Consider the following 24,309-nt stretch of genomic DNA (forward strand, 5'->3'; position numbering starts at 1 on the left):
TATAATAAATTTTTGTCCAATTCATTTAGGGGCTGATTTTCGTAAAGCTGAGTAATACCAGCGTTTGTTAAATTTTTTATTTTTTATGCTTGTATTCGCTTTATTTCAGTTTTGTTTTTTATTTTAGTTTTTTATTTTTTTTATTTCTTAAAATTATTGCGATCTCATTTTATATAGTTAATCTTATTTATTTAATAAATAAAATAGAAAGTATATAATTTTGTAATTTCTTTTTTTTTAAAAAAAAGTTATAGCGTCCATATGCGACGACTGCACCGACCGTCCCTAGAGCAAGCAGCAAAAGATTTGATAGTTGGTATCCGAAACCCAAGTTCGAATCCTAATTGATTTACATTTCCAGCTAAGTGTATTTTTTTTTCAGTTAAATTTATTTTTAAATGAAATAAAAGAAACGAATAGCATACAATCTATTTCTAAAAAAATAAAAAATAAAAAATAAAGACAGCTGCCACGCAGGAAATGAGAAAAAAATATCGGAAACACTTTTGCCGAGCAATCCAGCTGGCACACCTGCGAGCGGCGGCCTCATATCATGTCAACTCAAATATCATTCATCCACCCAACCAAAAAAAAAAAAAAAAAACAGAAAACATAGAAATACAACCGAGTTGGTGCAGATCTCATCCGGATTCACTTGAAATAAAACAGTAAGTAAAAGCTCAAAATAAAAATAATAATTCATCTCACATTCGTTTTGATTTGTTAAAAACCGATTTGCTAGAAATTTATCGAAAATTCGCTTGTTCCCATCCATTATGAATGAAATGATGAGAACAAAAAATATTAAAAAAATAATAATCTATTATGAATCCGTCCTAATTCTAAAAAAAAAACAGGACCAGAGGCGTGGAATCCAGATCAGCCTCGTTTGCACATCTAATAAAAACAGTTGTATAGGTCTATTTGAAGATAATGTCTCAAATCCTTAGATAATGATGAACAAAAAAACTTAGAAATATAAGGAAATGCATCTAACAAAAATACTAATCGGATTGAGGTCGATGCGGAGTACTTAAATTTCGCAAGTGATTAGATCAGAGTGAAGGTCTTTATCCCCTGTTTTTGTGAATAATGTTTGTAGATGACTCTCTTGACATCATCAAACACTTCTTCAACGGGCCTTTGAGCATCAATCTAAACCAACAAAACCAAGGAAGATCTTTTTCAGATTTTGATTTGATATTTCAAAATCAGAAGTAAAATATCTAACAAGCAATGAACTCAATACCTAAATGGTTGAGAAAACATGTACAAGGGAAAAAAAAAAAAGAAGAAAAACTCAAAGAAGTGTTGGAATAATCTATGGTCACAGCTTACTTACCTTGTGAACTTTTCCTCTTGAACTGTAATAATCAATTACTGGTAAGGTGGAGTCAAAATAAACTCTAAGTCGCTTTGATATGGTTTCAATATTATCATCAACTCTTCCCTATGAAGCAACACAATCATATCAAGCAATAGTTCAGAGAAATCAAAGCATTGAATGTAAATGTAAGAATCAAGAAGGTGAGAAAGAAAAGGTACTAACCTGGTTTCTATTCAAAAGGCGCCGTATCAATTCCTCTTGCGAACAATCAAAAAACAGTACAAAGTCTGGCTGGATCTTAACCTGCAAAATGGTCCCAGGCATGATAATGTTGGAATGGTAGAAGGATCAAGTAAACTTTTACTACGATAAGTTATCGTAAGCAACGGCAGAGAAATTAAGCAGTAATACTCTTGACCCTACAATATTCTCAAATGCAGCACGATTTTCTTCGTTGCGTGGAAAGCCGTCAATGACGAATTTTTTGGTTGTGCTCTTCTGCATGGCATTCTGCAGAAGCTTAACGGTTACCTCAGAGGACACAATTTTACCTTCCTTCTTAAATTGTTCAATCATTTTTCTGAAACATCAAAATGAAAATAATAGTGAAATTTGCGGAATAAAGAAACTGGGTTAAATTAAATTATAGTGCTCGAGTTATGGCCGGCTAGGAAAGAACAGTTCTGATGAAGCAGACCCATTTTCAGATCCAGACTCGACTTCCGCTTGAAGTAGATCACCAGCACAGAGATGAGTAAACCCGAAATGTTCGACAATCTTGGGGCATTGGGTGCCCTTGCCGCTTCCAGGACCACCTGAAAAGACTATTTTAAGGATCAAAGCATACAGGAAATTGGAAAGACTGATAGAATTGAGAACTACACTGAAGATAAGAAGATTGATTTGGCTACCATCACATATAGAAATATAGAGATATCAAAATTACTTAAAACGTAATTCTTTCAAACTGGTGATGGAAGAATGAGTAAGATGAGTGAACTTTGGTAGATCTCGACTTTTTAAGTAACTGAGTTTGTTCTCATACCAATCAAAATTTGACATAAGAAGTGAAACATTCCTTCTCTTCATTCTTGAATATTACTTTCCTCCTAAGGGAACAGTTCATTTTTTTCTACACTGACCTCCAAACATTTGTTGGATTAGTACTGAAAGATCCTAAGGAAATTTTGTGATAGGAAAGATGTATGTAAAAGTAATTACACTTACGCAAGATCCAATTTCCGGCTTTGATTGTAAGCAGAAAATATAATAACAAATAAGAAACAAATATGGTATTGCAATCCATATGAAAGCCGATCGATCAATAAGGGGAATTCACCTTAAAAACTAATTTAACACCTGCGGTTTCTTTCATGTGTTTTTCTGAGTAACATAATATATAATTAAACTGTAATCTCGAAAAGCAAAAAAAAAAAATCAACAGTTCTCATCGTGAAGATTACATAAAGAAAATTCTAACGTGCAAAAACTATATAAACAACAGAAGATATCATCTATGGTGATAATTAAGATGCTGAAAGCTAATTAAGTTTGCAAAATTGTAGCAGGGCAAAAACTAAACTAAATAAGCTGCTCACCTAAAACGAATATACAAAAGACTCCATTTGAGGTGCCTTCACTTGCATCCTGCCAATCAGAAATTCAAAAAAAAAAAAGAAAAAAAAGGCGCATATCAAAGTCGCACGTTAATATGATACAGCATAATTTTAACTCTAAATGACCCTCTCTGGCTATTCATAAGATAATTAAGCTAAGAGAATGATCACCGATAGCTTTTTCGGTGTCACAGTGAAAACATAACAACGATTAAACTCATTTGGGTTAAAAACAGGGGAGTATGCATGTTATTTGTTCCTTTAATTACATCTATGCTAATATAAGAGATAAAATACCGGACAAATACCGGACAACTTATATCAGTTGCATTGTTTATGATTAATGTAGTACATATTTAATAAGATTAACTGAAATATTAATATGATTCTTGTTGCACAAACATGCTAATTTCAACTAAAGTAACACGCGGAAGAGATCGACTAACCTCATTCAAATTCAGAGTACATGATATCGAAGCGTTATCACAATCGATGATTCCCATGGTGATCAATCCTGTCGCTTTCTCTAAAAATCTGCCAAAAATAGAGATGAATGCTTTTGAAGTAATGCAAATATATCAGTGCACATAAATATTGAGCAAAATCTCGAGTGTTGATGCAATGCAACGGAGTAAATGAATTGCGATAGTGGTTACGGAGAAGAGACAGAGAGAGAGATTATTGGACGAAAACCTAGGGTTAGGGCGTAGGGATTGGGGATGCGCTCGAGCGCAGAATTTTGCTATTGCGGTAAAGCGGGTATGCAACGCGATCGATAATTCATTTAATCACCCGCGCATGCGCATTCCGGCGTGTAGCTTTTTGGTTAAAGAGATTGCGTGCACCTGGTGCACCTCCGAAGCCCGTGTGAACCGACTCAATACCTTTTTATAATTTTTTTAGAAATCAAAATTTGACAGGGAGAATAAAACGAGGGGAGATTGCCATGTGCTTCAAGAACCCCTTAGCATCCGTAAGTTAACAAACAGAGGAATCCTAAAAAATTTGAAGGATTGGATAACTGAGAAAATTATAAGAAAGAATTCGTAGAAATTTTATCAAGATTACATTAAACTCGTAAAACCTACAACTCATCTTTATAGCATCTAGCTCTAGGAATAACCTCAAAAGCTTCAAACGACCAAAAATATGCTTCCATAATATCGCAGGAGGTAAAATATAAGATTAACATTTCTCCAGACTCCAAAATATAAATAAGCATTCATAACTAAAGCATGCAAAATCCAAAAAAAATTAAAAACAAAAAAGTAAAACGAGACAATCAAACAAAAAAGAAAGAGAATCCAACGACTTACACCAGATAATTCTCTACTATGACGTGGTTGGGAGTAAAGCAGTTCGAATTGTAGAACACAAGCTATAATTTCTCAGACGATTCAATAAACTGGAATTTTAACACTTTAAATCTCTTACAGCAAGATTGTCCGTAGTGCTCTTCATAACAAATTTGAAATTCTAGTCTCTGAAAAGAAAAAAAGCTATTTCTAAGAATAATCCAAAAAGTTGGAAAATTATATGTCAAAAAGGAAATGCTAACATCGACTCACCCAAACACAAAAAATAAAAAAAAAAAAACCAAAACTTGAAGCAGCTGTGCATGCTATATGCTCTCGCTGATGAAACATTTTCCTCTCCGAACAAAAAACCGAGTTTGATCAGATCCCCTTTTGCATCGCACAAAACAACATTACAACTTGCTCAGCACGGCCAGTATATTTTCGAGCATTTACCACAAGGCAGGGTAAAGACAGAGAGAGAGGGGCAAGTCAGAGGCAGCTAAAAGTATATGTTGATCTCCTTTTCATTCATCTCGTATACGAAGTCACGAGCCTCAGTTAAGGCAACCTGCATGAAATGTAACCATGAATTCCATAATGGTGCAAAACTGGAGGTGTATAATAAGACTAACCTGTCCGTATTTGGTAAGGAAATTGCTTGTAAGGTTTAAGGATGTGACAGCGATATCTTCATTCGCCTTAAGTGCTTGTGCGAGAGCAAATGCTCCCCTATCCTATTAACATAAAGGCATAGCAACATTGATAATAATCAAGGAAATTTTCCTTTTCTTTAAAGAAAATCTATAACTTGACATACTCTTATCTCATTAAAGCCCAAATCGAGTGATGTCAAAGCTTCATTAACTATCTTTAAGCTGCTTGCCAAGCATACTGCACCCTACAAAAAGGTGGGAAAAAAAAAAAGCAATATTGCATTGCAATTTTTTAAAAAAGAGAGTGCTAATTAAATTTCTAACTACAGAAGAAATACTGTTCCATACATCATCTCCAAGTCCATTTGCTCGTAGGTCCAAAGTCTGCAACGTCGTATTGTACTTCAAACAATCTGCAATGTACTCTGCACCCTTTGCTCCTATCTGAAGGACCAACACCGACCAGCTTTGAAAAAAAATTACTTGCATTGACATCATTTTGAAATTATGAATTACCTGACACCAGCCAAGCTTTAGTATCTCTACTTTCCCATGGAACTTGAGAACTTCGCATAAAGCCTTTGCCCCGTCAGGTCCTATGGGATTGTACCCTAACTCCAACTGGGAAACTGAATCCATAAGCCCTAGCCATAACTAATACACAGAAATAACCAAGTGGTGCATATGACTCACTGTGCTCAGGACAGAATTGTCCTTTAAAACCCTGGCTATTGCACTTGCGCCACTTGAATGAATATTATTACCACCCTGAAAATGTGTTTAACTTAGAGAAGGAGACAGCTGGAGTAGCTTTTACGCAAAAAAGAGTGATTATTAGTTTAATTTATTATATAACTATATCCTGTTTAATTTATCCAACACTGCACCTATTACTTATAAGAGAAATTTTACCAAAACAAGGGCAAAACATGGATACACATGAAGTTTATAAATGACAGATTCGAAGAGAACATAACAGTCACATGATTGGAATACCTCTAGTTCATAAAATCATCTCATCAACACAATAACACTGAAATGACGCCTACTACAAGATGCCTCAGAGTCAAGAAAACATATGCAAGAATGGAAACAAACAAAAAACAAAGAATACCGCTGATATAAAGTCCACAAATAGCTAATGCAATATGCCTTGTAAAAAGCAGTAACACATGGTAACAGTATCGTAATAGTATAAGTAAACTTCCTATCACAACACTACAATGGTATAAAGAAAGCAAGATACGAAAAGTTCTCACCAAATCTATGGTAGTTATAGTTCGGTTCTGCTTTAAAGCATCTGCAATCTTTTCAGCTCCCTGACAAAGTTGTACATAAAAACATATCAGTCAATTAGGCCAAACATGACAGCCAGAAAGGCATCTTTACACATAACACCAAATGCAAACAGAACAGCATACACCGGAAGCAAATAATACACCAATGCAAGCATGTTCCAATATTGGCTATTGCAGAGAAAACTAACTTAAAATCACCAACAGGAGATTATACAAATAGTATTGTACGAAGTTCAAGGTGGCAACCAATTAACAGACTAAACCTACCTCATCACCTATGTCATTCATGTAAAGATTCAACCACAGCAAGGACTTTGTTTTCTTAATATACTCAGCAACATGGAAAGCACCTTTTGAGCCAATCTCATTGTTGCCAAGATCTATAAGTGTTACTTTCCCTGTAAAGCAACTCATAAAGGTTTAGGATTATTTAAGAGGTACGTATAAAAGGTTATGCAGTAAAGAATACCTTTATGGCTAGACAATCCCACCATTAGCGCTCGCACCCCCTCATTTCCAATATCATTTCCATGTAAGTGAAGTTCCTGTCAGCAATTTCAAATAAGCATTTAGTCAAGTTCATGGGAAGTTGCACGAATGAATATTTGGCTGTTCTACTACTCGCATCAATCATTTTCCCTCGAAGATAATCAGCAAGCTAATCTACTTAAAAAAATATTCCATGCATGTGTCTAGCAGCTAAGTATACAAGCACCTATAACGACTAAAAACATTTCAATTTATAAGCCGTCACAAAGACTATCTTTTAAGTGCCATATTTCAGAAACTATTTAAGGCAACAAATTGATTACTTTTTTCGGCAATGAACATTTGGAGTAGAAAAAATTATAATATTCAGGTAATAACATATGAGCATGAATAAAAGAGCTGCACCGATATGTCATATTGTGACTATAAGTTTGAGGTTCTTCAAATAAAATACTTAAAAAAATCGCCAGCAGAGTGCTTGCAAATTTGTAACAAAACTGCATATGCAAGAGCAAACAGAGAAATTATTGTCAAGGTTGAAAGAACCTTCAAAATCAGATATACATAAATGAGGTACATGAAAATCAATGCTCGCCATTAGTCAACTACCAAAATAAGATGAACCTGTCATAGTAGTACTACAGAGTTAGACTAGGTTATATAGATAAAAGTAAAAAAAAGATACCCTTAGAGACTTGTTTCCTTCAATTCCCTTTGCTAAACTTGCTGCACCTAGAGCTCCACCATAGTTCCCACTAGATAAAATTCAAATAAAATAGATAAAACATCATTCTTGTAGCATAAAAAATTATGAAACAAATGAAATACTACAAAGCATAAAAATCATATGAAGAAAGTTAAAAACAATATTGGCAGCTCAGCAGAACTAACTTGAGATGTATTGACCGAATTGTATTGTTCTCAAGAAGTGCTCCAGCAAGACTTGCAAAGCCCTATTACAGTGCCAGAAAGATGAAAGGATTAAAAACAAGTACATTTGCATTACTAATCTTGACCTGATGAAGAATACTTAAAACAATGAGCAACAGACTAGCATACGCTATATTCAATCATGTTGTTGTTAAGTTCCAAAACACGCAAAGTAGAATTCTTTTTCAGCATCTCTGCAATGGCCTTTGCTCCCTGCATTTAAAGAAGGAAAAAAAAAAAATCAGGAGTATATCTTCATCAGGCGACATTAATCAAATTAGATGGTTATTACTGGTTAAGTAGAAAACTAACCTCATCCCCAATACCAGTACTGTTCAGCTGGAGTTTTTGAAGACCTGCATTTCCCGCCAAAATATCTGAAAGGCACTGAGAATGTGATAAATGTTAATCTCAGTACATGGATCTGGATTTATGACGTAAAAAATAAGAAAACAAAGTGAAAATAGCCTCTGCACGTACAGAAAGAGAGGAACGAACTAAAGAAAGAGAGAATAGAAATTTTAGAAGCAACCTTGGCTCCCTCATCGCCAATGGCATTGCCAGAAAGGTTGAGAGATTTAAGAGTGGTATTTATTTGAAGAATACCATCAAAAGCTTTTAATCCAGCTGCTGTTATGCTATTGCCAGAGAAGTCCACTTCCTCCGCACTCTGAAATGAAAAATAATTGTATTGAATAAGTTATTAATGGACATGCCATTCGTAGCAATTAAATCATAGTTTCAGATCATTCATACAGGCAGGAAGTTTATTGAAGCACCCCATTACATACAGAATTAATACTTTACATTCAACATTAGCACTGACCTGATTGTAACCAAGACTTTCGGCAAGAAAGAATAGGCCATCGTCCCCAAAGTTACGACCTAGCAGAAAAGAAAAAGAAAGACAATGTAAACAAATATTTCTGTCGTAAAATTAAGAGATTCATGGTGATGATGACAATGATAAGGCAATAGGCTGTTCTTTCGCCAGCAATGCAACGCTATTTGAGAGAATCAATAGAACATAGGAAACACTACAATCGTACTTGAACTTTCACAGCTGGTAAAGTACTCCCTGACATGTCAACCACTTCTAAATGACACTTAGTTCTTTGGCAAACTCATTCAGCTTCTGTTTTGACTCTCTTTCAATCTTCAAATTAGAACCCTGATAGCAAATCAGACCCAGCGGCGACAGGACCATTTGAATCAGTTGACCGAAGGATTTGTTTTCTCCAGGAAAGTTGAATTTCTTCGGTTTTGCACAAGGACTTTTCTCGACACTTTCCACAGGACTGTCCTCTGAAAACGCAAATTAGTAACTTATCCAGATTACTAATAGCATCAACAATATGCAAGTATGAGACCGTTCGTAACATAAGCTTCACATTACACATACAAGAAAAGAGTTCGATGACTTAATATTGCCTTTGTTAAGGCCGGTGCTTCACTCTACAAAAGAATGTCTGTATTTTCTTCTTAACTCCAACATAAGCACATAATATTCAAGTTTTATATGTATATTTTGCTATCTGGATCATGGCATGTTGGCCATGAAAGTAATATTGTACTTAACAGATAATAGATAACTCTACAATACTTGTATAATGCCCACTCATTAATATAACATATCCAAACTTGTTAGTTCCCAAGATCACGAACTTTTCTGATGCGCAATGCTCGCTTTAATAAAGAGAAAGATGCTAATATCTTTCATTTCTCCATACACAACCCGAGTTTTTACGAAGATAAGGAAAATCGTTACAGCAATGCATAAATAAAATAATACAATTATGATCTGAGTAAGCAATTGCCTTTATGATCGATAATAGCCAGTATCCAAACCGTTATTGAAAACAGGAAGTGGAATTGGGTAGTATCTTACTCAAAGGTGATAGCGGAGAAAATGCTCCGCGTGTGGGACAACCGATGCGATCTTCCTTCACGGGGATCGCCGTGATTTACTCTGCGCCTGAGATTGCCAGGTACACTCTCTCGCCCCACCCCCTCCCCCTCCGCCGCCGCCGCCGCCGCCGCGGGCTTTTTTCGCTCGGCCTCCGTCGAGCACCCCCGCCGCGGCCCTCGCACGAACGAGACGAAGCGCTCCCTCCCCCTCCCCCTCCCCCTCCCCTCCTCGAAGAAGACGACGATGAGCGGAAAGAGGAAGGGAAGAGTATCCCACGGCTGTTGATGGGTGATTGATGCTGTGAAGGGAGATGACGAGGACGAGGACAGAGGACGAGGAGGCGCCGAGCGGAGAGAGGGGACGATGGGAGCAGGAGAGGAGGGTGGAGGGCTCCATTAGAGGAGAAGCAGCGTTATCTCGAGCGCGCGAAATGGATACAGAGGAGTGGGAAGGTTCCCGAACATCGATTTAGAGTCCCCCGCACAAATCGGAGTGGGAGATGAGAAGAACGGAGAGAGTGTTCTCCAACTTTCGATTAGGTTTAACTGTTTAAGGAGTAAGCTAATAGGCCGGGGCCCATATCTCGTATGGAATGAAGGGCCAGGGCCTAAAAGCCTCATAGTCGGCGGTCATAATGGGCCGGATCCGGGCCTAATTAGAAAGGTATGGCTTTTGGGCCGAGCCTAATCGATGGATCCTAGTTGGTCCTCTCCATGAGTCGTAGCAGAGCGAACACCAACCCATCTCGCCCGACCCGGCCGGCAAACGGGCTCAAAATTAATAAATGAAAATGGGCTGAATTACTCTTTTAGCCCTCAATCTAAGTTGGTCATCGCGTGACACTTTTGTTCTCAAATTTTAATTTATTATAATTTTTAACTCAAATATATAATCATGTAGCCGACTAAATTATACTGGAGGACATAATTATACTAATCTAAATAGCTCATCTTAGAAACGAGTATAACTTAAAGTTCCGGACCTATTATTACAGTGCAATTTAGCCAAAACTTTATATATTCATTTTGGCTTAGTACAAAATTGAAGTGGTGGGCAATAGAAAAGTACCTATGCTTTGTTTTCTTTTCCTTTTTTATTTTAATTTAATGCTCTGCAGTTACGCCGAACCCCTTCAAGTACGCAGACCGTTTTTTATATCCAAAAAATCGATGGCACAAATCCTTTTTATATTTGAAAGCACAATCTCTAATGCTCGAGGTGGGTTAGATATTATGCCAATTTTTTTTTTTCAACCACCATATGGTATATATAATTGTTTGTTTAATACTAATAATAATAATGGGTAGTGCAAAGAGAACTGATATCAGTTATAATGTAATCTCTTTTCATTTCATAATCTACAAATTAATTACACTTTTCATCTAAAATTTTTCCGATTTCTTTTGAAATCTAAACTGCTAAAATCCAGCATATAACAATAATTCTATTACACAATAGCATGGTACAAGTCACGCATGCTCTCCATTACACAAATATTCTGCATGATCTTCAGAATTGCTAACAAGATACAACAATTCAAGGCAAATCCCTACCTAAGTTCCAATAAAAATTAACTACAAGCCTAAGTGAAGATCCAAAAGTTTGCAATTACTCTTCGGCGACGGCGACGACGGCTTGGCGACAGCCGGCTGCTTGCAGAAGCTGCTTTTAAAAGAAGCCGGTTTGGCAGCAAAGAAGCCACCCACATAATACATGTTCTGATCACAGGCTTTGAAGCTGCCCTGAGATTCTTCAAACAGAACAAACTCGGGGCCGGATCGCGACAGATCATACAACCAAGGGATGGAGATGTTGCACTCAGAACTGTGGCTTCTTATAAGAGGCTGGAGATAATAATTCATGCCAGCTTTTCGCGCCTGAACCTCCAGTCTCTTTTTCTTCATCCTCTCCTTCTTGTGAGCATTCTGATGGCCCCCCAGGGCTTGCGAATTCGCAAACTCCTTCAGACAGAACTGGCACCCATACTTCTTTTCTTCGGCGCGATCGGTTAACGACTTTTCCGTGCTCCGCTTATCGCTCTGGCTTCTCGGCGCAGCCGAGGGATCGAGCTCGAAGCCGAACAACCGGAGCTTCTTCTCCTCCATGTTGCGCGAGGATATGTGTGGTTTGTGGATTCCTCCAATGTGGGGGATAATGAGATGTTTCTCTCTCTCTCTCTCTTGAGTTGAGTCCAATAAGTTGAGGGATCCAATAGCCATTTATACTGCATTCAGATGCTGCAGCATATATGAGATTTAGTTAACAATCCTTAAACAGGAAAGATCAGGGTCAAATACAAGCATCATCAATAGAGCTAATGGGCCCCGCGGCTACTAAAATTATAATATGACAAGATTGTATGTTTCAATTACAAAAGTATTAAAGTGGAGCCTATGGATGCTTAAAATGGCCAACAGCTACATAAGATTACTACTACTTTACATTGAAAGCGATTTCCGGCAACTTAAGGATGCACCTTACTTTCCAATAAACAAACAAGACAATTGAAATGCTTTAGATAAATTAGGATTGATAACAACACTGTGCAACTAGGATAGCATAATAAAGGATAGCTACAATATTAAAAGAAGAGAAAAGGGGATATGCATCTCTTCAGGTCTCCAAATCTCCTGCTACATGAATCATAAAACTCAGGTTGGTTGTTTATTCTCCATCGACGTACAATTTTGTAGAACATGGTGATTTCGCGTCGGTACGTGTCCGATTATGTAGTCCTGTGTTCAAAACCCGCAAGGCTCATCTTCCATTTACTTATTTATAAATGTCGAAACATTGACAAAGAGGTAGCAGCAGAATAAAAAAGATATGATGTGTATAAAAATAGAAATTTTCAATACCATCTAACAGCTTAAGCACTCAAATATCTTAGATTCTGTACCAACAAAGAGCAGCAGGGAAAAGTCACAAACATTTAAATTTTGAAGTAACATGGCACTGGTACATTTGATATTCCTTCACCCATTGTTCCTAACACATGCATCATCCCGAGTTCCTGACCCCAGTATAGCTGCAAACTATAGTTAATAATTGACGAATCAAAACAATAATTAATGAAGTGTACAGAAACACAACCTAACTAACCAAGACCAAAGAATAAAAGTAGTGACTGGAGATGTAATCAGGTAAAAATATATATATATAGAAGATTTGAATCAGAGCATATCTTATAAAATACCAAAAGTATATATGGGATGAAAGAAGAGTTTCAGTCATCAAACTCTATCATTAGAGTTAAACAAGCAAAGGAATTTATAATGCGCAGATGTATTACTGGGCCCAATTTTAGCTTTAGGAGAGAACTTTGTAAAAAAGAATTGGAGATATTTTTTTTGTTCCACTGTCTCATACAAGATCTCTCACCTTTTTTAATGTAGATTTTGTGGGCAAGGTGGATACACCATGCACCAATAGCTCTCAGTGCCATCAACTCTGGCCCAGCACATTTCTTACTTTAACCCATCCTGCTATCTTTCATGAACTCCACCAAACCATTTGCTCTTTTCCTTTTCCTCCTTTTTTTAATGAATACTCCTCACTTAGCAAGCAAGTAATCAAAATTAAAAGAGCGAGAAACCGTAATGGTGGGCACTTCGGAGATTCGATTGATTTTCCTCAACTCGAAGAGTGTCTGCAATCAACCCACCACTTCAAAATATTTAGTATACAGAATTAGACTAGTGGTGCTTTTTTTTGTTTTTTTTCCGGCTAACACTGTACTTACAAATATCCCAGATATTTTCTGTAAGAAAAGTTCGAACTTTCAAATGTATACAAGTCAAGGAATCAGAATTTTGTTTGTCTACGCAAAAGTACGTTGTATGGGAGCTAACTGTATATATTGTAGGTACTTTACTGGAGACTTTCCGATGATCCGCAAAGAGACATTGATTTCATTAAGGATTGATTCTCTGTCCCTGGTATCCTACCAAATGGGAAGCGCAATTCAAAGTATTTAAACATGAATGTGATTATTGTGTCTGGGTAAAGATATTGTCGCGTACAATCAGTAAACATCAATAACAAAACTAATTCTTATGACCTGTCCACACTCTGTCTAACCAAATCAGATTCTCTCTCGTTACAATCATCAGAAAAAATAAATAAATAAAAGAATATGATCAGTTCATTAGGATATGACAATGACATGATATTTTTTGGGTTGTTGGGGGGGGGGGGGGTTGCAGAACCTCAATCTGTTGGCTTACCTAATCCTAACAGGAATATAAAGAATAAAGAAGATTGAGAATAACAGTAGGGCAAGTACTCTCCTGAACAGTAAATGAGAAAGTAAGAACAACCCCCTTTTCAAATAGGGTATATCCCTGTTTAATCAAAAAAAGAAGAAAGTAAGAACAACATCTTTAATCATTTTAGTTGTGCGCATTTCATGGATGCATAATATTACATGGACTAATACACATATGAGAAGCATCTACTTGAAGATATAGCAAGAGGTAAAAATTATACATGTTGTATAATGGAATTGTTTTACACTCAACACTATGCTTTCACATACTTGGACTCTAGTATTTTTTATAGGTCCAAAACGTGAATTTTAATTAAGACTACATGCAAAATCAAAAGAATAAGGATCATGAAATGAACAAAAAAAGAGGGCGAAAAAAAAAAACAAGAGTTCAAATATTTTTAGTGGTCCTAGCCCAGTTTTTGGGTTTTCACAGAGGAGAGAGAGAGGGGAAAGAGATAGATTGATGTGGACCAGCCTTGCTTTGAGACATGGGCCAAAATTGGGCCTAGTAAAGAATCTCTGTGCTATTTATGTGGGCCGAACCTGGACTCCCAAGCTTTGACATATGGGCCTAATTTGGGTTGGCTATTACTTTTTATGGTATTGATGACTTGATGTGGACCAGGCCTGGGATTTGAGCTATGGGCCTTTTCATTTGGAGGGCAAGTATGTGTAAATGATTTTTTTTTTTTTGCAGAATAAGTATTAAAAAAAACACATTAATTTATTTACACTTAACAGTTGATTTTCCTTGGGTCATTTATTGCAGGGTGTATACAATCGATCCATACACTTAAAATTATCAGCATCTATGCACATAGTACTTCATAATGTAGCACATTTTCCCTATTGTTGTGCTATCGACTACTAAGGAAGAGGATGCAATCAGTGCCTAGTATATATATGTTACTTGAGATTTGCACTTATAAGCTCCTTCCTTTGCAAATCTAATCATCTAATTCATCTTTCTATTGTTGTCATTCATTCATTTTACCGTTGATAGCATTGAAGATTTAACCAAATCAAAGTTCTCGTATCAGTTACACAATTTTCTCTTTTAGTTTATTACTCATGTATAAGAATTATTTACCTATCTAGCCTCTTTACAAAAAAATATTTCCTATCTAGCCTTCTTTTGAAAAATATTCCCCATCTAGCCTCATTTTCAAAGATTAGAGAAAAAAAGAGAAATTAATACCTTTAATATATATTAAGGGGTTAAGTGGGAAAAATTATCTTTTTCTCTCTCCTCTCCTATTTCCCGAGATCCCTTCTCACTCTCTAATTTTTGCGTATAATTTATCTCATATCGATTTATTTCAAAATAGAAAATTTTTATATAGCGCATCAATCAATTCCAATCTTTTTATATTTTGATGGAAATATTATGCATGGTTCGGAAGGAGTTGATTATAATGGTCCTGATTCAAAACTATTTGGATTTCTCGTACTTTAGGTTTTAATACATTAAAACATAAAATTTATAGGCCGAATGGGATCAAGATTATTTTGATATAAAAATTAATGGGAGAGGAGAGAGAAAAAGATAATTTCCCCCACTTAACCCCTTAATATATATTAAAGGAATTAATTTCTCTTTTTTTCTCTAATCTTTGAAGATGAGGCTAGATGGGGAATATTTTTTAAAAGGAGGCTAGATAGGGAATATTTTTTTGTAAAGAAGCTAGATAGGTAAATAGTTCCATGTATAACGTGAAAGTTTGGTAAACTATCATATGATCTGCTTTAATAGGAAAGAGCCAAACCCTTCTCGAGAGTTGAATTTGTTGTATGATTTGTTACAATGATGGTGCCATTGATCTGTTTCTTGGTCTGTTTTCGATAGTCATAGATCATAAGTTATACTTAAGGATACACTTAAACCAAATTAAGCAGTGGGGCCTAGGGTTGTTTAAAGCCAAACTTGATATTAAAAAAGCTGAATTCAAGTAGAACTCCAGCAAAGTTGGCCCCACTATCTTTCTCACAAGAGCCATGTGGAGTGAAAAGCCCAAAATGTGGGGAAACATTGTTTTCAAACCTGATATGACCTTCCCATTGTTTATAACATCAGCAAAAGCAGTATGTTGAAAACTTGGTTACTTGCACAACAAAGATAATGTATGTTTTCACACTTCAAGATACCAAAAAAAGGTTTTGGGTTCAATTAACTAGTTTCACAAAAATTCCACCATCACAAGCACAAAAAGCATGCACCTCAAATATTCTAATTTGGTTTATTACATCCTACTACCAAAGATCATGGTTTTGCTCTTTTGGTGATCTGTGTAAGGCACTTATTATTTTTAAAATAAAACCAAAGAACAAAAAAAAAATTCTTTTGTAGACAACAAAGCTTCTTTTTAGAAAAGTAGTAAAGTAAGAATCAAAAGCCCAATGCCAAAGTAACCCCAAAAAAAAAAAAAAAACCCAATCATAGAGAATTTCAGAGGGAGAAATTATTACAGTAAGCAATGCTGGTATTAGCTTTCTCAAAAAGTTACTTTTCCTGGATTGCTAGCTTGCTTTCCCAACCATTTTGGGGCCCAATAGCAGAGCTGGTGTTGATGGAGACCAAGGATGCTTTCACACTACTCACTTGTTCTTGATTTGAGAAAAGTAGATAACTTAGTTATTTGATATACAAGAATTTTAGCCATACAGTGTTTAAGCATAGTTACTTTGACATTTTTAGAAATAAACTTAGATGGAAATGTGAATCAATTAGAATTCGAACTTGTAATCTTGGGTATCGACCACCAAGTCCTTTGTCACTTGCTCCAGAAACGGACGAAGGGTCGGTTTCAGAATATGAGATTAGTAAAGTCATTTTACTGAAAATAGAGCTATAATTATCAAAAGATAGGAATATTTATTGCTTAGCAGCTTTTTTCTCACTTGGGGATTGTGGTGTTAGAGAAAGTCTGTTTTGATGGTAAAAGAATATGTTGGACGCAATTAAAGTGCCCATTCTTTAATAACGTTTATTATTTTTTTAATAATTTTTTTGTTTGCGGTGCAATGAAACAAAAGATTATACGATAAATAATAAAATAACCAGCTTTGTGCTCTTGTAAAATGATTATTTAGATGCGTCGAACCCCTAAATGAAATAACATGCTGGTAGTTCATATGCATCTTTCAAAATAATACAAGGACCATTTTCTTACGTGCTTTCAAATAATCGAACTGGTTGACCGGCACAAATTCAATTAAGACTCAAAGTCACGTTCCATGGTGTATTAAATAGAGTATTAATAATAAATGGCTAATGATAATATATTTTTTTTCTTGAGAAAAATACTCTATTCGTTGAGCAGATGAATACGTACGTAGGTGGAACAACAAAGTGTTGAAAAATATAAAGCAAAAACTAAAACTCGACTGATCCTATTATCCCATAATTTTTTTTATCAAAAAAAGGTTTGAGCGAAAAGTGTGCGAATTATGTGGGATTAGTCCTCCATTCTTTTGGTGCAATTAATTAGTCCTCGATTCTCCCCATATGCCTTATGTCGATGTAGGCCAATGATAATGCTATGTATTTTATATTTAGGGACACATTTGGCTCAATTGCTGAAATTTGTCGGAAGTGCTTTGTAGAAGCACCAAATTCTATTTACATCTTCGCATTGTGGCAAGATGCAAAATAAATTTTAAATTAGAGCTTCGTACTGTTACGTGGAAACTAATAAACTTGTTATTACCTTTGGAATTAGATAAGTTCGTTTTAAGAATAGGACACGCTAAATAAGAACTAATACGATTTGGTGAGCTCCTAATAAACGGAAGAATATGTGTTCCTTCACTTTCGTTTCTTATTCTGTTTAATCCAATTTATATAAGACGGGTATATTCCACCGAGCCCTAAATCATCTTATTCTGCTTCATGATGTGCGCAAATATATCTTGAATAATAATAATGTTGGTTTCAGATCCCTGCAGGGTTGCATGGGTGTCATGATGGTCACCACCAATTGCACTACCTCATCAAACTGCCACAGAGAATAAAGATCTCTCTCAATACGACCGAGTCCTTAATAACACACATAATACATGAGCTGGGGGAAAGCAAGGGAGTATCTACATTTTGGATTGGTCAAACATACTGTGTTGAGCGTTAGACAAAAATTAAAATAAAAAAAAATAATAAATAAATAATAAATAAATAAAGATGGGGACAAGTGGTCCTAGGGGTTCCCTTTCGTCAACTCGAAGGCTCTCTCCTCTCCGGCTCCTTCAACTAAAGAGACAAAGACCATCTCTCTCTCTCTCTCTCTCTCTCTCTCTCTCTCTCTCTCTCAAACGAAGACCTAAACTGGAACATTCTAATAGTTCCAAATCAAATAATATAAGGAAATATTAGAGACTTTTGTGCAACAGTCATATTAAAATTAATAACCGAACTTTAAAATTTTAACCCAGTAGTTTCGACTTAGCGAGTAATTGATATTAGTGAACTGAATCGTTAAATTTGATAATGAAGCTCACATCGCTTGATTTGATTAGAGAACAATATAACTAAATAACCACCACCACTATTTAGAATAGTGCTAGCTATTGGCCTCTTCAGCTCTCTGAGACTTCGTTTGGTTCAGAAATTAGTAGGAACTAGTTATTCCACGGATAGATACAAATATGAGTTTTTGTAAGAATAAGATTATTTTTTTTGTTTGGATGAAAATATGAGTATAAGCTGGAACTAGAAAAATTGTGTTTGGATAGTTATTGAAAATAAGACAAATAGTTGATGGTTATAAATAAAAAATAATGATATTATTCATATAATTGAATTTAATTTTTAAAATTTTAAACATATAATTTCAATTTTAAAATTTTAACTTTTAAATTTTAAAATTTGAAATTAAAATTTAAAATTTAAATATTTAAATATATAAATTTTAAATTTAAGACCAAATTTAAATTTGAAATATATAAAATATCAAATTTAAAATTTAAAAATTTATAATATCAAATTTAAATTTTAAACTTTAAAATTTAGAATTTAAAATTTTAATTTTAAAATTACAAATTTTAAATTCTAAAAATTTAAATTCTATTTTAAAACAAAACTCTCTCTCTCTCTCTGTTCCCATTTCCATCCGGGGTGAGAATTATAGTTCTCATCTTAACTAAATCTTATTTGGATACAAGATGGGATATAAGATTCTTATACCCCATTTTGTACCCAATTCAAACACTACCTAAGTATTTTAGTACTTTGAATTTGAATTTAAACTTTTTATTCCCATCAAATTGTTAGAATTAAATAGTGCCTATTGGTCTCTTCAGCTCTTTTAAGTATTTTAGTTCTTAGAAATTGAATTTAAGCATTTTAGTTCCCACAAATTGTTAAAATTGGTAAATCAGATCATTTACATCTGACATAAGAACAATTGCCGATCGAAACATGAGGCCAAAACGCTAATTTGAATCACCTGCAAAGTCTGAGATGTTGGATTTCCTTTTTACAAGGCTTTTAAGATCCAACCCTAATTTGTTCTTTCTAAATTTAATAGGAAGAGGGAGTAAATTTGCCGCGCATAAGAGGAAGCAAGCAAAATAAAGATTCAAACTTTATTGAACAAGGAAAAAAAAAGAAGAAAGAAACTTAATTGATCAAGTAGAAATAATACCTGTAGGTTTGCATCATCTGATGGCAATTAATGCTAGTTGGGCCTCTGAGCTTAATTCGAATTGACTATTGTCAACTCGAATTGATTTTGTTTCTTCAAGTAAGCGCACCAGCGGATCGATAATGACTATTATCTCTTACCTACAAATGATCATATATATTCCACTCACGAAATATCTTAACATCAACGTACTATTTAATCTTTTAATGAATTCACATAATGGTGTGAAAGCCGAAATTTGTACTTGTTTTCATTACGCTGGCACTGGAGTACTCTTATTTTTTTAAAATACAAAAGCTTTTTTAGTACCAAACAAGAATTTTAGTATTGAGTCGTTGGTAAATAAAAAATCAAGCGCAATCAAAGATTTTAATGGTAATGTTGTTGTTCTAACTCTGCATAACATTCTTTGACATCTAGATTTAAATAAATAAATATGTGAAATATGATCTCAACTGTAAATTTCAAAGTCATGAATAAATGCTACCTAGATTCTCAATATGAAATGATCATGTAATGAGCATTCATTAGGCACCTGAGAGTTGTTAAAGATATGCCTTCTTTTTTATTGGTTTGATCCATGCACCGGGTCTACGGAATATATTAATTCTTAAATGAATTATGACTTTGATTGCTCTGTAGTAATCTGGATGGACTAGGAATTGAATTAGGATTTTCAATATCCTAATTTGACTTGTTGACCGGCCAATCCACGCATAATATTATATGCGTATGCTCCCTCCGAACCGTACGGCAAGTCATGGGAAAAATTAATTAGCTTTGTTGGCTAATTAATTCATGGTTCCGGGAGCCGTACGACGGTAGCAAGAGAAGGAGATGCGCAGTAGCACGCATGTGACGGATTGACGTTGGCGGCGAAGCGACGCGTTTCTCGACCAATTGCCTGAGCGGTTCGGATTCTTCGAAGCAACGACATAAAGGAATTTGGTTAGAGTTTCTATACTTCTCTAATTTGGTCTTCTCGGTTTTACGAAAAGCTTTTTCTGGTATTTTCTTGGAGTTTTCGTTGGAACAAGAAAGGTGGAATTCACCATAAGGTTCTTGGTTTTTTATCCGGAGAAGACATACGGTGTAAGCTTGTACTTTTATTTCTTCATATAGTGGAATACATCTCTCTCGCTCTCCCCGTGGACGTAGGCAATTGCCGAACCACGTAAATCTTGGTTTCTTCTTTCTGCATTTATTTCTTTTACTGTTCGGTCGATTTTCTCTATTTTTCGTGCATCTTTGTTGGTAGCACATGACGGACGATCCATCCGGTTCCCAACAAGTGGTATCAGAGCGTAAGGTTCGTGCTACATCAGAGATGTCGAAAGTCTCGTCTTCTAAGTTTGAGGTGGAGAAATTTGACGGTAAAGGAAACTTCGGTCTCTGGCAGAGAAGAGTGAAAGCCCTTCTGGTTCAACAGGGCCTTCATAAGGCGTTGCTCGGAAAATCGAAAAAGCCGACATCGATGAGCGACGAAGATTGGGAGGATATTGATCTGCGAGCGGTGAATACAATTATATTGTGTCTAGCAGATGAGGTGATGTATAACGTAATGGATGAAGAAACTACAGTCGGCATGTGGAACAAGCTAGAGAAGCTGTACATGACCAAAAGCCTCTCGAACGTGCTGTACCTAAAGCAAAAATTATATGGGCTACGCATGAAGGAAGGTACGGCAATAACGGAACACTTGAACACCTTTAATAAAATTATTGCGGATTTGCTGAGCATTAATGTCAAGGTTGACGAGGACGATAAGGCGTTGATTTTTCTTACATCACTTCCGTCGTCCTACAATCACTTGGTGACCACCATACTGTACGGAAAGCAAACTCTAAAGATGGAAGATGTTACATCGACACTTTTATCTGAAGAGATCAGGTTGCAAGCGAGTACCGAAGAAAGCAGTGCAGGTTTGGTCGTAAATGATACAAGTGGAGGAAGGGGACGATCAAGAGAACGTGATGCAGGTAAAGGAAGATCCCGTTCCAAGTCAAAATCGAAAAAGGTGAAGTGTTACTTCTGTAAGAAAGAGGGCCACATGAAAAAGAACTGCGAAAAGAGGAAGGCTTGGCTGCGAAATCAGAATTCCTCTGCAGATACGGCGAGCGTAGCTAGTGATTCCGGTCAGGACGTCTTGACGGTTACAACAGATTCTGACTCTCACGGTGACTGGATATTAGATTCTGGTTGTTCTTATCACATGTCTCCAAACAGGTCTTTATTTGATACTTATAAGTCTTGTGAAGGCAGTAGTGTTATGATGGGTAATCGCACTAGCTGCAAGATGGTCGATATCGGAACAGTAAAAATAAAGATGTTTGATGGTGTGGTGAGGACGTTAACGGATGTGAGACACATTCCGGATCTCAGGTTAAATCTTATATCACTTGGTACTCTTGACTTTACTGGCTGTTCTATTAGTATTTCAGGTGGAGTCGTCAAGGTTAAAAAGGGTGCCATGGTCGTCATGAAGGGAGAGAAGAAAGGGAATCTGTACAGGCTGATCGGCGAGTCGGTGATTGGAGGCGTTGCGGTAACATCCTCAGAAGATCATGATGCTGATGATACGGAGCTCTGGCACATGAGACTAGCCCACATGAGTGAAAGAGGGATGTTGGAACTGCATAAAAGGGGAGTACTCAAAGGTATTAAATCCTGTAAACTTAATTTCTTGCAAATTTTGTTTATTTGGAAAACAGAAAAGGTTGAGTTTCAGGACCTCCAGTCATAAAAGTAAAAGTATACTTGAGTATATCCATGCGGACGTGTGGGGACCGGCTCCGGTGACTTCGAAAGGTGGTGCGCGATATTTTATTACATTTATCGATGATTTCTCCCGTAAGGTTTGGGTATTCTTCATGAAGGAAAAGTCTGAGGCATTTATAAAGTTCAGACATTGGAAGAATGAGGTGGAGAAACAAACTGGGAAGCAGGTCAAGGTTCTTCGAACGGACAATGGTGGAGAGTTCACTTCTCGGGAGTTTAAGAAATTCTGCAAGGATGAAGGTATTGTACGTCATTACACGGTTCCAGGTACTGCACAGCAGAAAGCAGAAAGGATGAACCGGACATTGGCTAGAACGTGCCAGATCCATGAGGTTATGTGCAGATTTGCCAAAGGAGTTCTGGGCTGAAGCAGTAGATATGGCGTGCTATATTATTAATCGATCTCCCGCCACAGCAATCGAACTCAAAACACCGGAGGAAGTATGGACAGGTAAACTTGCAGATTATTCCTCCTTACGGGTCTTTGGTTGTCCTGCTTATGTCCATATCCAGGAAAATCAGCGCACAAAATTAGATTCGAAGTCAAAGCCCTGCATATTTCTTGGGTACGATATGGGTGTTAAAGGATACAAGCTGTGGGACCCTATCGCCAAGAAGAAGGTGATTAGCAGGGACGTAGTTTTTGACGAAAAAGCTATGCCGCGTAAGGATCATCAGGAGGCTCAACGTGAAGAACAGTCAAAAACTACGCAGATCCAGGTGGAGCGGCAAGAGGGTGTAGATGATCAGGTGGAGCAGCCCCACTATCAGGATGATCATGGTACACAAAGCGATCCGATTGAAAGCACTTCGGAGGAGCCCTACTCTATCGCTAAAGGAAGGGAAAGGAGACAGATTCGTCCACCTTTACGGTACAGGTTGGAGGATATAGTATCTTATGCCTTATTAATTACATCAGATGATCCCACTTCCTATCAGGAGGCGATGCAGGACAGAGATAGTGGCAGATGGATGGCGGCTATGACGGAAGAGATGGAGTCTCTACAGAAGAATCAGACATGGGATCTGATTCCATTACCGGAAGGGAAGAGATCTATCGGTTGCAAGTGGATCTACAAAAAGAAGCAGGGTGCAGATGGAGAACCAGAAAAATTCAAGGCGCGGTTAGTAGCCAAGGGCTATGCGCAAGTAAAGGGAGTTGATTTCAATGAGATTTTCTCACCGGTGGTGAAACACGCGTCAATTAGGATGCTTCTAGCTATGGTGGCTATGTTTGATTTAGAGCTTCAGCAGCTTGACGTTCGAACCGCATTTCTTCATGGGGATCTAGTAGAAGAAATTTATATGGAACAACCTCAAGGTTTTGTTCAGCCGGGGAAGGAGAATCTGGTGTGCAAACTGAAAAGATCTCTCTACGGGTTGAAGCAGGCACCGAGGCAGTGGTATAAGCGGTTTGACGGGTTTATGATCGAGCATGATTATAGCAGAAGTTTATATGACAGTTGTGTCTACTATCGGAGGCTTGAAGATGGTTCGTTTATTCTGCTTATGCTATATGTAGACGATATGCTTATAGCAGCTAAGAATCCGAATGAAGTGCAACAATTAAAGGATCAGTTGAGCCGAGAATTTGACATGAAGGACCTAGGAGGTGCTAGAAAAATCCTAGGTATGGAGATCAGACGCGACCGCATACAGGGTAAGTTATGGTTATCGCAGAAGACATATATACGAGCTATTATAAAGCAATTTAATATGTCAGAGGCGAAGGCGGTCAAGACTCCATTAGCCCAACACTTCAAACTTTCTGAGGAGATGTGTCCCAAGACGGATGAGGAGGTTACTTCTATGTCAAAGATACCATATGCTAGTGCAGTCGGTTGCCTGATGTATGCTATGATTTGCACTAGGCCTGATCTTTCACATGCAGTTAGTGTTGTCAGTCGGTATATGTCGAATCCAGGAAAACAACACTGGGAGGCCGTGAAGTGGATTTTGCGGTATCTGAAGGGCACATCAGATAAAGGTATTCTCTACTCGAAAGATTCTGGTAATGATGAAGTGAAGGGGTTTGTAGATTCCGACTATGCGGGTGATTTGGACAAGCGTAGGTCTATTACAGGTTACGTCTTTCTGCTGGGCGG

The 24,309-nt window shown here is 36.7% G+C and overlaps 3 protein-coding genes across 7 annotated transcripts; all 3 read right to left on the reverse strand.

The window, feature by feature from the left end:
* Positions 1-745: 745 nt before the first annotated feature.
* Positions 746-4,381, reverse strand: LOC109706210 (UMP-CMP kinase 3-like). 3 transcript variants are annotated; one of them, XM_020227013.1, is made up of 8 exons: positions 4,260-4,381; positions 3,390-3,477; positions 2,926-2,974; positions 2,025-2,151; positions 1,751-1,907; positions 1,550-1,630; positions 1,343-1,450; positions 746-1,155 (listed from the first exon to the last, which is right to left on the reverse strand). In XM_020227013.1, the coding sequence occupies exons 2-8, from the start codon at positions 3,444-3,446 to the stop codon at positions 1,051-1,053; spliced, it is 684 nt and encodes a 227-aa protein (XP_020082602.1). In that variant the 5' UTR covers positions 3,447-3,477; positions 4,260-4,381; the 3' UTR covers positions 746-1,050. The 3 variants fall into 3 exon arrangements, with proteins under 3 accessions (XP_020082602.1, XP_020082603.1, XP_020082601.1); XM_020227014.1 differs by lacking the exon at positions 4,260-4,381 and adding an exon at positions 3,637-4,183 and having other exon boundaries at positions 2,025-2,142; XM_020227012.1 differs by lacking the exon at positions 4,260-4,381 and adding an exon at positions 3,637-4,183.
* On the reverse strand, positions 4,328-9,916 carry LOC109706207 (protein NLRC3-like). Its single transcript, XM_020227009.1, has 17 exons — positions 9,580-9,916; positions 8,736-8,916; positions 8,438-8,537; positions 8,144-8,281; positions 7,924-7,998; positions 7,741-7,824; positions 7,573-7,634; positions 7,367-7,436; positions 6,662-6,737; positions 6,460-6,590; positions 6,154-6,213; positions 5,588-5,662; positions 5,411-5,515; positions 5,243-5,338; positions 5,059-5,139; positions 4,874-4,975; positions 4,328-4,809 (listed from the first exon to the last, which is right to left on the reverse strand). The coding sequence occupies exons 1-17, from the start codon at positions 9,914-9,916 to the stop codon at positions 4,741-4,743; spliced, it is 1,842 nt and encodes a 613-aa protein (XP_020082598.1). The 3' UTR covers positions 4,328-4,740.
* Positions 9,917-10,898: 982 nt separating this feature from the next.
* LOC109706212 (zinc finger protein 6-like) lies at positions 10,899-12,750 on the reverse strand. Of its 3 annotated transcripts, none has more exons than XM_020227018.1 (3): positions 12,717-12,750; positions 12,451-12,548; positions 10,899-11,757 (listed from the first exon to the last, which is right to left on the reverse strand). In XM_020227018.1, exon 3 carries the CDS (start codon positions 11,737-11,739, stop codon positions 11,095-11,097), a length of 645 nt encoding a protein of 214 aa, XP_020082607.1. In that variant the 5' UTR covers positions 11,740-11,757; positions 12,451-12,548; positions 12,717-12,750; the 3' UTR covers positions 10,899-11,094. The 3 variants fall into 3 exon arrangements, with proteins under 3 accessions (XP_020082607.1, XP_020082604.1, XP_020082605.1); XM_020227015.1 differs by having other exon boundaries at positions 12,451-12,555; XM_020227016.1 differs by lacking the exon at positions 12,717-12,750 and adding an exon at positions 12,623-12,690.
* Between the last annotated feature and the right edge of the window lie 11,559 nt (positions 12,751-24,309).

This window comes from Ananas comosus, unplaced genomic scaffold (genome assembly GCF_001540865.1).
Source record: "Ananas comosus cultivar F153 unplaced genomic scaffold, ASM154086v1, whole genome shotgun sequence".
Classification (NCBI taxonomy): domain Eukaryota; kingdom Viridiplantae; phylum Streptophyta; class Magnoliopsida; order Poales; family Bromeliaceae; genus Ananas; species Ananas comosus.

Excerpts from the sequence above, each read along its gene's own strand:
- LOC109706210 (XM_020227013.1), bottom strand. The coding sequence starts at position 3,446 with ATGGGAATCATCGATTGTGATAACGCTTCGATATCATGTACTCTGAAT. Across the intron at positions 1,451-1,549 it reads GCCTTTTGAATAGAAACCAG|GGAAGAGTTGATGATAATAT; the intron begins GTTAGTACCTTT and ends GTTGCTTCATAG. Across the intron at positions 1,156-1,342 it reads CAAGAGGAAAAGTTCACAAG|ATTGATGCTCAAAGGCCCGT; the intron begins GTAAGTAAGCTG and ends TTGTTGGTTTAG.
- LOC109706207 (XM_020227009.1), bottom strand. The coding sequence starts at position 9,916 with ATGGAGCCCTCCACCCTCCTCTCCTGCTCCCATCGTCCCCTCTCTCCG. Across the intron at positions 7,635-7,740 it reads ACAACATGATTGAATATAGC|GGCTTTGCAAGTCTTGCTGG; the intron begins GTATGCTAGTCT and ends GCACTGTAATAG. Across the intron at positions 6,214-6,459 it reads TGAATGACATAGGTGATGAG|GGAGCTGAAAAGATTGCAGA; the intron begins GTAGGTTTAGTC and ends CAACTTTGTCAG.
- LOC109706212 (XM_020227018.1), bottom strand. The coding sequence starts at position 11,739 with ATGGCTATTGGATCCCTCAACTTATTGGACTCAACTCAAGAGAGAGAG.